The 12,732-nt window shown below is 38.9% G+C and overlaps 1 protein-coding gene across 1 annotated transcript; it reads left to right on the top strand.

The window, feature by feature from the left end:
• Positions 1–2: 2 nt before the first annotated feature.
• Positions 3–2,424, top strand: LOC117610729 (N-acetylglucosamine-6-sulfatase). Its single transcript, XM_034338458.2, has 9 exons — positions 3–311; positions 384–443; positions 529–735; positions 823–984; positions 1,051–1,224; positions 1,293–1,494; positions 1,573–1,862; positions 1,948–2,064; positions 2,146–2,424. Exons 1-9 carry the CDS (start codon positions 156–158, stop codon positions 2,311–2,313), a joined length of 1,536 nt encoding a protein of 511 aa, XP_034194349.1. The 5' UTR covers positions 3–155; the 3' UTR covers positions 2,314–2,424.
• The last annotated feature ends 10,308 nt before the right edge of the window (positions 2,425–12,732 follow it).

The following is a 12,732-nucleotide window of genomic DNA, read 5'->3' as shown; positions in this document are numbered from 1 at the left end:
GATACTAGTGGTGCTATTTTCGAAGCGCGCAATGATAATAAAATAAAAAAAAGATACGACGAACCTTAGTTAAACGAAGCTTTGTTCGCAAACAATAGATAATACCACGATTTAGTTTTTAAGTATCAAACAGTACTTATTATAAACGCATCTGAATGAATTTTATGAAACTTTTACAAATATATATAAAATTTCCTAAAATGATTGTTTTATTGTTTTATATATACATAAGTTGTATATCACTATCACAGACTGCTGAAAATATAGTATTAGTTGTTACTGATGATTTGGATATATTTCTTGATGGAATGGTAAATATGAAAACATAAATAAATAGTCTGTAAAATGATTGATACACAAATTTTAAGAATTATTTATTTCAGACACCAATGACAAATACATTGAATTTAATTGGAAAACAAGGAGCAACATTTACAAATTGTGTAGGTTTTTAAAAATTGTATTTTAATTAAGTTTATTATGTATAATTGAATTTAATTGAAGATATTTCCTTCAACAATTATATAGTTTGTTGCTACACCTGTTTGCTGCCCAAATAGAGCTTCTATTTTAACTGGCAAATATCAACATAATCATTTGGTACTAAACAATTCTATTTCTGGCGGTTGCAATAGCATTCAATGGCAAAGACTGCAAGAACCAAATACCTTTGGAGCACACTTAAAAAGGGAGATGTTGTACACAACTTTTTATGCAGGGAAATATTTAAATCAGGTGAATATACACAAAATATTAATTCAGAAAATATAATTAATTTTACCTAATATGAAGGAATAAAATTGTGTTGGAATATGTATATAGTATGGGGGCCATGCAGTGGGTGGAACTGCTCACGTGCCAGAAGGATGGGACTGGTGGGCTGGTCTTGTTGGTAATTCAAGATATTATAATTACTCTTTATCCATAAATGGAACCGAGAAGAAGTTTGGTGATAAACCAAATGAATATCTGACAGATGTAATTGTAAGTGTAAAATTGTACTAATTGTTTATGTTCTTGTTATTATATATGTACAACATTTTCTTGCAGAATGATTTGGCAATGGAATTTCTTAAAACTCGTAATGTAGATAATCAACCATTTCTAATGGTTCTAACACCACCTGCACCTCATGCACCTTTTACACCAGCAGTGAGACATACTGATAAATATAAAGATGTAAAAGCTAAAAGAACACCTAATTTTAATACACTAACACAAACAGTAAGCTAAATCTTGTTCATAAAATTTAATGCAATTATATTTTATTCTAACACTATAGTGTAAAATAGGATAAACACTGGTTAGTACAACAAGGACCATCTCCACTTCCTGATAAATTACTGCCCAAGTTGGATGACATATACAGAAGAAGATGGGAAACATTATTGGCTGTAGATGAGCTTATAACAAATATATATCAAGCTCTAAAATCGCAAAATCTTTTAAATAACACTTACATGATATTTACATCTGATAATGGATATCATATTGGTAACACATTTTATGTCTAAACAACATAAGCTAGATAATTGTAAATGATGTATAGACATTACTTACTGTATTCCATAGGTCAGTTCAGTATGCCTATAGATAAACGTCAACCGTATGAAACTGATATTAGGGTTCCATTGTTAATTCAAGGCCCTGGAATTACACCATCCAAAATTTCTGCACCTGTTAGTACCGTTGATTTGTTTGCTACAATTCTAGAAATAGCTGGTATTCAACTACCATCCGATGGAGCCTCTTTGTTAAAAAAAACATTGCCAGAAGATAGAACACTGTTAGTAGAATATAGGGGAGAAAGATCTGACGACCCTCCCTCGGGTTGTCCAAGTGATAGTGATCCAAATGTTGCAGTAAGTTTTACATAGATGGGAACAAATGTAACCGAGATATAAATCAATGCTACTATTATTTCTATAAAATATGTACTATTTATAGTTATGCAACAAGGACCTGGCATGTAAATGCCAAGATACTGTAAATAATACTTTCACTTGTATACGACGTATGTCTCCGCAGTACAATAACATTTTCTGCGTCTTCGATGACGATAAGGTAGTAGTAACGATAAACAAAGTATGTTATGTATTATAAAAATGATTTATTGTATACTCATATCTATCATTATTGAAATAGCATTTTATCGAAGCATATAACATAACAACGGATAATTTTCAAATGAAAAACGTTGGATACAGCATGAAACGTCATCATAGATATAAATTCAGAAAGTGCCTGAAAAAAATGAGCACTTGCAAAGGGGAAGAATGTGTGCTTACAAATATGGAAGACATGTATATGTGATACCCATTTTTCGAAGAAAGAACAATATCCTCGGCACTATATACGCTGTATCCTTTTATAATACTGAACTAAATACTCTTTTTAAAGCATGTATCGTAAAATAAAAATATACATTTATTATTTGAAACGTTGCTTTCATTAACTTATTACACACTTATTGTATTTACGAAGGTATAAATACAGAAGCCATTAAAAGTTTGAAACGCCCAGCGGCCGTCTTATTTCGAATTACTGCATTTATGGAAATCGTGGGCGAAGAATACGCGGCGAATCTGGATATAAGAATAACTCGTCTTGCTTCCCAACTACCTCAGGCGAACTGTTTTCTTAGCAAATATTTTTATTAAAGCCCCGCTGTTCGAATATCTGAATAGCAATCGCGCCATTCTGGGGTAGAGAAAAAGTAAAACCGAACGAAGATAGAAGGCGAATATATGCTTTCGTCGTGTCCATAAATTTAATCTATTAAAACGTTTTGAATCGTTCAAGAATTTATAAACCAAAAAAGTATCAAAATCATTAAATTTGGTAAATTGCAGCCGAGCAAAAATATAAATTATTCTCATCAGTTTTGGAAAAAGAAATAAAATAAGTGGATGTTCAAAATTATTTGCGCGTATATACACATTGAATTCTCTTGAAGTAAAACGATGAAACGATGAGGGCAACTACAAAGTGCCCCGATTCGTTCCTTTCAGTGGCAAGCACCGTAAGAAACATCCTTTCATGTTGCATAAAAGAACGTCGAAATGTTTGTACACTCAACGTTAACCGCTCTATAGGCTGTTTAATCGTTTGCACAGATGGTATTTGGGTCGGGCAGATCATTCTCGATGTTATACAAAAATATATGCAAATTAAAAATGCATGCATAAGATATACGCGGTGATCTGATAATCATCGCCATTGAATAACATAAATTTCAAATATCATAGCTTTTGGAGGATTAAGTTTGACAAATAAAGATATTGTACATCAGAGGGTGTAGTAGTAAAAGTTGAGGATTTATGAGCAGAAAAATTCATAAGCCCAGTTATGGTGCGGTGCATTTCTCTCGAAAAGAAGCACAGCTGAAAACGCAGTATTCAAAGGAAGTTTGCGGGTGTTTCGGTGTTTCGGTAAACAGCATGAATCCCGGCTCGATCGATCGGCTGGAGAATTAACAGACCTCAGCCCGAATTGTGAAGTCGTTACATCGTCACTGAGACGTGTAAGTCGGCTTGCGAAAAGTCCTCTTTTTTTTTTTTTTTCTCTCTCTTCATTGATCGACGGAGCGAGTGATCGCTTCCTTGTGCATTAGGATCAATGGCTTTCGTTGGCTTCCGAGTTTTGGATTCTAGCTTTCCTGCCCCCTGGGGATCAACGGTTCTCCTCGATTTTTGCCGTGAAACGAATCGCAAACGTTCGATCGGTTGGTAAATATTTCTGCAAAATTCTGTTATACCCTTGCGAAGATTAAAATTCTAAATATATTTTTTTTCTTGTAAAAATTTTGAAAGATTATTCTTTGCCTAATCATTTTACTTCTTACAGCGAACTCTAATATGAAAAGCGGAAAGCATCGGATACTTTACTGAATCGGAAAATGAGTTAGAAACTTCCTCCGCTCAACTTCCTCGCAACTCCTCCCGGAATCCTCATTAAGAATCGAGAGTTAAATTCTGCAAACTTCGAAGAATATTGTATTAGTTAACTGTAAGCAGGACTCCTTCGTATCAAATAAAACTTACGTATTATTTGAAAAACTTGTGACGTTCATTTGTTTTTCTTTTTAACCCTGATTAACCGTATTTAACACTTTTACTTCTATGGACACATATCTGCGTGCATAAATTATTTCCTGTATGTCCTAATCATAATTAAATAAAAGTTATGAACGCATATTACTAATTAAACACCATATGTTATCACATTATAATGATATGACAAAAACTGAAAAAGAAGAAAGAAATGAAAGAATAAACTGAGAAATGAAATGTAATAAAAAGAAAAGTGATAAGTGTTATTCACTTGATTATTATTTCGTACACTCAGAACGTTCAAGCCTTGAGTAATAAAAGGGTTGAAAATGTTTTCGATTTGAAAACACGAATCCATTTTTAAGAACGGATGAATCGGCAGCTGGGTGGTTCACAGGACGATAGACGTTTCGTAGTAGAATAGAGGAAGAAAAGTGCGGAGACAGAGATATATCTCGAGAACTTAAGTACTCGACTAGATCTTCCGACACCTATTGGTATCTTGTCAGTTGCGGACACGAGTGGAGCTCGTTTCTCGAGTTACAAAACTTCGCTAGCCAACGGCCGTGCCTAAAACAATATTAGCGGGGCCAATAGGGGTCCGCGCGACCCCTACACATTAGATATTTATTTAAGACCGTCCGACACGGTTGCTTTGCTCTTGTTCACCGTTGAATTCCAGCTTCGTGTACGTGGAAATACATAGACGTTGCGTGGCACACCGACGTACGTACCAACTAGACGGGGCTAAGTACCCCAAACCCGAAATGTTGACCTAGTTAATAGCCTCGTGTTTGATTTGACTACTGTTGTCCGGATAAGCGGCCCCGTAATGCGACCCACCCTCATCCCCCTCCACCTTTTATTATTATCGCTACTGAAACTCGATACTTTGGAAATTATCTTCAATTAGGGATACTGACACTCCTCGTTTCCTGCATCCCTTATCATTTTCATGTTTCAATCTTACCCTTCGCGAGGTGAATTTATAATTAACGTACGAACGATCTGCGAGCGACGACAAAGAAATTCTTAAACAAAGAGATACCAAATTTCTTGAAGATGGTGTTATAAGAGCTTCTTCTCAAATGAGTTAATAAATGTATCGTATGTACCGATTCGCCGTGTCTTCTTACGTTTCTCATTCCGTCTCGACGTAAGCTTTGCTTCCGCCGGTATTTGTCACAGAAATAATTAATTAACAGCAGAAAGTTTCTCTTACTCTTTCACCGTTTCCCTTGCTTTTTTCGAACCTTTTTCCCCGCTATGACCCGACCGGCTCATAACTGTTCTCGGCCGGTTGCTGAACCCCTTTCGCTCGTGCAACCCTTATTATCGTGTCGCAGCTCGGTTAGCGCGAGCGGGTTAATGAAAAGCTCGAGCAAATATAGAATTTCTCGTAAAAACTACAAATTACTGCTGTGTCGGGTGCATAGCCGCGTGCAACACATCTCCTCGTTTTTTTCTTTTTCTCTTTGTTTCACTCTCTTTCTAACCCTTCCGGTGAAATTATATAACTGTATAATACGCGAGAAACAGGGAATAATAAAAACGTTTCTAGGCGCGTTTCGAAGATCGTGGATGGATTTCATGACGGAGAATTCGCGGAATCGCGCGCCAGATGAAAAACGCATTCGAACATGTCTGGACGCTTTTCAGGGGTCGTTTAAAAAGTCCAAAACGATACGGTCGTAAAGTTTTTAATTTCGCAAGAATCGTGCTACCTCTACCGTGAATGTTTCCCCGGAAAAAAAGAAGTTTTCCCCGTCGAGCACCCCGGGACGTGCAGAGTACAGGTACGTCTTTCTTGATTTTTCTTTTCTTTTCAACTAACGCAGCCAATTTATGAACAGATTTATATTAATCTTTAATATGCTAATAATTTTCTGTTTACGAGAAAATAAAATTGAATGGAAGTGGTTGTAAGTAGGGGTGGATTTAGAAGCCTCGCATGGAAGGGGTGAAATATTTGTAATTACGCGTTGAATCTTTTTCTAATGACTCGACGACGTTTCCTTATTAATTCTCCGCTCAAAGAGAACATCGCGCACGAATTCACCCGGAACCGTTGACACGAGAACAAAAGCAACTGTACCATTATCCGGAATTATATTATTACACTCGTGGCGGTGTTTGTCAGTTTAAAACCTGGAGCCATTAGCAGGTATTATTTTAGCGGTGATCCAACGTTAGCGAGAACAATGGCGTTGTTGGCGCGGGCTGCGTCCCACGATATTAAATGAGCCGAAGTGATACATTTCGAGGGGATAGACGCGCAAATAGGGATGATGCGCTGATGGCACCGAGAGACACACTACTATATACGGGACGAAGAGATGAGAGATGGGTGACAAAGGAAGAGGAAGGGAGAAGGAGAAGAGAGAAAACCTGGTCAAAAGCACAAGGGTTGAGAAGAGGAAGGGGAGACCGGCACGTATTACGTTACGCCCCTGGGCTGTGTAAATACCACAGCGCTGTAATCTAGAGTTAATGGTGCTCTCATGATACGAATGTCTATTAAAGCCCTCGAAACTTATCGACAAGAACCACGAGGATGCACTTTGTCGAATGAACTTGATCACGTTTACCTGGCCAGCGTCGAGGCGTATTCTACCCTTCTATAAAGGGGTGGATCATTCGTGTATCTATTTCTACATTTCCTTCTAACAGTTTTGGTGTTTCTGTAAGAATATCGTGAAACGTTTAAATATTACATTATTAGCCAACTCGTATTTAAGATTGAAAATTTTAATAAGGGTGCTATAGTATTTAGACTTTCTGTTACTTTTGTACAGGGTAAATGGTAAGAGTTATCGAAAAAATTCTTGCGCCATTGTGTTTAGTGGATGAAAATCTCAACGAATGGCTGAGAAAAATTTTTTTTTTCTTTTTCCGGTCTGATTGGAAATGACCGAGAAAGGGTTGGCTCTAGAGCGAATCTCGTTCTAGTTCATTTTAGCTTGTTCCGAGTCTGACAATTGGCGAACGAATCGAGCATCGCGTCAGGAACGATCGAAATTGAAGGTGATTTATCGGGACGGTAACGCGACAGGTCGTATAATATATTAGCCGAGGCAACAGGCGAAAATAATAGTTTGGATAATTGTAGGTGATATCAATGCGCAACGGGCTAGCAGTGTCTCTGACAGCGCAATTATCTGCTCTCGCTTGCGGTTGCACGCCAACCCCTTTTATTATCGCCATCCCCAGAATCAATGCTCCTATCGTGCGCGCCCTACCCTAATGCCTATTGCCAGGGATTGTCCGATGATATCTATCCGGCCTCTTTATAAATCGCTGCCATATTTTTGCATACACATTACTTCTCCCGCTGTTTTCTTGCCTTCGAATCCGAACGATTTGATCGTTCAGAAATTTTACAGATGTATAAATTCAAAGATCGTTAATGATCGAGATGGTTAATGACGATGATATAGAATATTAGCGTCTAGTTTCATTCGTGTGCGAACATTTCATGGTTTCGAAGCTTCTCTATTACTCGTTGCGGTTATGGACATTGAGTCATAATCAAAATTCATAGTAACCGAAACTATAGTGAAACGGAAGTGGACGAATAAATTAGAGATGGAAATATTCTGATCGTTAGAAAATAGGAAATTGGATCGAATTAAAAGAGGAGCATTGAAGATCAATCGATTTGAATTAATTAGAATCTTCGATTCCTTTTGTCCCAACGATTATCATTAAAGGAAAGTAAGAGGCTCTTCTCTCAATGATATTGGAAATAAAGCCTGAAGGCGCAATCGTCTAATAAAATAGAAACGGATGAAAGGACGAATGGTAATGTACAGATTCACGCGTAAATACGTGTACACGTGTCGCGACCGGCTAGAACACCTGTCAATTGAGAATGTAATCGTGAAAATCAAAGAGACCGTGCTCAACGATCCGAACAATTCTGCATTGATAGAGCCGCATTTGCAAAGTGACAGCGAAAAGAGTGGATCCGAGGGTGTTACTAGGCAGGAAGCCATTTTGGGTTACTGACTTGATTAACGAACAGTCGGGCGAAGAGGAGAGCAACCGTGCATCTGTGCGTTTGCCAGGAGGAACATCGGGAATCCTTGCTCGAACCGTCGAATGGGAATCCTTATCCGTGTGATAATCGAATAACAATGGTTTCGACGGTGTCGTCATGATTACACATCTGATTATCTTCGATTGCAAGAAATGCATTCGATTCTTCGATTTCTTGTACGTTCTCTAACTTGCCGAAAATTAATAATTCAAGATTAACCGAAATGCAACTAGAAAAACTTATCATTAGAATTTTCACTCGGTCAGCATTAAACTCAAAAGGAATGAACTAAGCTTAATTTAGCGTTAAATTAATTTTGGGTAATGTTAATTTAATGTAACGTTCAATAGTCGGAATAGTGAAGTATTTAGGAACAATACTTACGTATGTATAGAATGATAGCGAAGGATTCCTAAGCGATCGATGCGAGTAGCACATTCCCGACATTATTTTCTTCGTCGAAGTAAAAGGAGACGCGGTCCTGGGATTCCTTGAAAATCACGAGGGAAATACGTGGGTAACGAGGAGACAAAGGAGTCGTCCAGATGCGGGTTCTATTCGTTCGATCTTTTTCGCGGAATGCTCGCTGCGAAACCGGAAGGGTCGTTTGAACGTCGAAAAGGTGGAGCGGCGTTGGAGGGAACAGCAACGGGAAACAGCAACGTTTTAAGACCTTAAATTCTAGATTTATATGGTGCGATGCTGGCAAAGCCAGAGCTGGCACGGTGACAGCTTTCGGATCGCTGGCAACCCTTCGTCCCGTCCATGCGATTGGCTGTCTCTAGGGGTGGTGGGTGTGGCCCCCGTGGAAACCATCATCCCCGTCGGATGTCGAGACTTCACCGGATCCCCTCTACTTTTCCATCCCTCTGGAATGTGCAGCTTACCTAAGCGAGTCCTCTCGACTCTCCCTCCCTCCAGGCTTTCACGGAGGGGTGGGATCGTTGCATGGTACCTCGACGGGGAATACAGTAAAGGGAGAGGAGTGACGAAAGAAGAGGGAGGTATCTGTGTCTAGGGATGGATAATCGGTCCGCATTACTGCCTCTATCTCTTTCTCTCATCCCTCTCTCTCTCTCTCTCTCTCTCTCTCTTTCTTTCTCTCTCTCTTCCCCTTTCCGACCGTAGAATGTTTAGTAAAGTCTGCAATAACGCGTAGCGCGCTTTGAACGATGTCTGTCTTTTTGACCGAGAAAAATATCATGGAAAAATTGCGCTTTAAATGAATCTTTCGTTCATGGCCGGTGATTTTATTTCCTCGTTATCTCGCTACTCACGTTATACACGCTTTAGGGTAGTCATAAAAAGGCGGCAGATTATAGAAGGGTTTTTAAAATCATTTTTATTTCCTCCCTGCGCCTTTTCCTTTTAAACAGCATTGTTTGACGTTAACCTGTTTCTGATAAGAACGGTACAAGGGTTTAATTGTCGGTGCCGTGGCATTCTACCAAGGTGTTTGTTAAAATATCATTTACACGTTAAATTGTTTCTTCACCTGCATATTATACTATTTTAACCCTGAGAAACTATCAATTGATATTGATAAAATCTTGAATAGGAAAATTTAGAATCGCTCAAGGTAAAGAAAGGATGCAGATTTTTCGATCTTCCGGGTAGTGCGACCGTATTCAAGATTGTCGTTGCATACCCACCGAGACTGAATTCTCATCACGAGAAAACCCGTCGGGATTTCACGCGTCGGCTCGCATTACTAAATCCCACATCGAGTTAGAGGGATTATAACGAGCCTACTCTTTTCACAATAAAACATTCGTACACTCTTCATAACTCTGCTTACTTTTCATCCTTTACGTACAATACTCGTCGTAACACCGTAACCTCGCCGTTTTAAATCGCTTTCATTTTTGGGATCACCTATTAACATCTGTAAAAACAGAGTTTTTTTTATAAAGCATGCCAGGGAATTAAAAGGAACTAATTTTTTAATTAAAAATTAAGTCGTTCCTTTCATCTGGAAAATTTTCAAAAAGTTGCGATTTTGGTTTACTTATTTAAGTATTAGAAATTGTAAGGGGTGTTTCTCGGGTTAAATTATTCTAACGAGGCGACAGCGAGCGTGTGTCTCGGGGAAGCATTGGTTAAGGGATGGTTTTTCGGGGTAATTCGAACCGGGGACTCGTCGCGTGCTCCTCAGCTAAGTGTTCCTCCGCAGCTCGGAGCAGAAAACACATTGTCGAGGGTGGCGGTGGCTGGCGCTATCATGGCGCTCGAGGCTCATGCAGCTGACGGCTCAATTATCTCAGCGAGGGTCTCACACAGTCACGCCTGCGACCAAACCTATCCCCCGGTACTTACTCCCAGGATCCTTGAAACAGCCAACCCCAACCTCTATTGTCCTCCAGCTATTAACTGCCTCTTCTCGTCCCGAATGAAGGACTCATTGCTTTCGAATGCTTTGACTCCTGTCACGCAATCGGGTGCCGTTGACTGCTCCGATACCGTCTTCTCATTCGCCGGTTAATCCTTTTTCAGGATCTGTTCGATGATGACACTGACTCTCGATGCTAATGCATAGACAATTATCAGTCTGTTCGGCCACCCTACGGGGACGTTCAAACGAATTTGATCAAATAATTCGATAAAGAAGAACAAATGGAAATTCAGAATATAAATTGGTATTACATCGTTAATATAAACTAGTAATTTTGAAAATTGAATTGCATGTACAGCTGTTATCTCCTCGATGCCGTAGGCAAGACATTTCAAAATTCATCCATTTAACACGTTAAAAAATATTCATTTTAAATATGACGCAAATGGACGATGTAAATTGTTCATGATCGATTTTATATATAGTTTTATATATTAATATTTTTAACAATTGCTCTTTTTATATTCTGTTTCAAATTTTATAGTTAGTTTATATTAGATTTGTTACAGGGTGCTAATGAGAATAATGGAGGTCAACATCTTGGACGATACTTTTTCTTGATAGGAAACCGGTAATGTGCCCATTAGTAGGCACTCCTTATCCTGCTTTGACATAAATATATTCTAAGGTGGTTCTTTATATCTATGTATTCCATTTTTCTATAGGGGTTTCAAATGTCCGACAGCGATGCTAATGACGTTATGTAGAAAGGAGGAGAAAGCAATAAGACCTCGATTTATTTTTTAAGGAAGCAGGTGAAAATTGAGAGATACGCGTTTATCGAATATATCACGGTTAGTTTGATACGATAAGACAAAAATTTCTCGTTCGCGTTTCGTTCGTTTGAACCACTTCGGCTCGCTAATGGAAATGAAATCCCTTAGGATAAAGACACAGACAACAGCACCGACAAAGGTGAGTTCAGTTCACCCTAAAACTGAATCTCACCCCCGGCGTTACCTGTTCCACCTCTCGTTCATCGTTTCATTTGATTACACGAAAACTTTGAAAACGACAGACCGCGCTGGTCCCTCGTTACGACCAGTTAATCAACCTATTAATTAATATCATCCGGTTCGTCTGCTATAACAGGAGCAGATCAACGTCGAAGTAGCGAGGAACGATCGAAACGGAGAAAAAATTCAGTTCAAAGAAAAGAGTTTAATTGAACTCTATCGTTGATTCAGATTGGATTAGATTCTTCGATAAATGGTGAGAATTTCATTTGAAGATCAAGGTGGTTATCGACACGACTTTAACGCGTTAATTACTAGGGCTCAATTGAAAATTCGTCCATCATAAATCTTTTTAGCCAACCCTTGAAAATCTTGATAAGGGGACTGTAGCATTTAGACTTTCTGTCACTTTTGTACAGGCCAAACGATAAGAGTTATCGAAAAAATTCTTGCGCCAAGGTGTTTAGTGGATGAAAATCTGAACGAATGGCCGAAAAAAAAAATTTTTTTTTCTCGGTTTGACCGGAAATGGTCGAAAAAGGGTAAGTTTGTTTTTTAAATAAAATAATCGCGCCACTTGATCAGTGTACTGTTACAGGTATCAATTGGTGTACGAGTTGAAAATGCGTATATTCCCTGAACGCACCACCACATTTCTGACCCCACAATATCGAAACGATTGAAACGCGACATTCCAGCGAACGAGTATTTTATTGCCATCGACAGACTCGATATAAGCAGAGCGCGACTGTCGAACAACCCCCTAGGCATCTTCGTTCGTCGTTTTACAAAATGTGGGAGGGAGATGGAGAAAGATTGATTTCGTTTCTCGCATTATTTTCGTCGCGTCTCTTCTGTTTTCACGTGGAAACGTTCACGCGAACGTTTGTCCCTTACAAGGACCCGACGTTTTTTGATAATAACGAGATACTTCAAAGATCAGATGTGTCTCCTTTTTTAGTCGCGCCTTTCTTTTTCGGCCCTTTGTCTGGTGCCGACGAATCAGATAGAAAAGAACGTCTCGTCGCAAAGGGACGGCGTTCTGGGCGAGATCCGTATTTGCAGAAAGGGTGTCTTTTTCTTCAACGTTCACTTTGCGGAAGCGTTACCTGCTTCCTCATACGTAACGAGATGACGTTGAAGTAAGTGGCGCGTGAAGAAGAGCGATGAACGTTGTTTCCTATTTCTGTCGCCACGGTTCTCATTCTTTTATTTGCTTGTTACTCGCCACCTTAACGAGCAGTCTTCCTTTCTTCTTTGTCGGGATCCTTTTCACTTTTTATTCGTCCTTTT

The sequence above is a fragment of the Osmia lignaria genome, chromosome 10, assembly GCF_051020975.1.
Source record: "Osmia lignaria lignaria isolate PbOS001 chromosome 10, iyOsmLign1, whole genome shotgun sequence".
Classification (NCBI taxonomy): Eukaryota; Metazoa; Arthropoda; class Insecta; order Hymenoptera; family Megachilidae; genus Osmia; species Osmia lignaria.
This window is presented reverse-complemented; position numbering and strand designations above follow the sequence as displayed.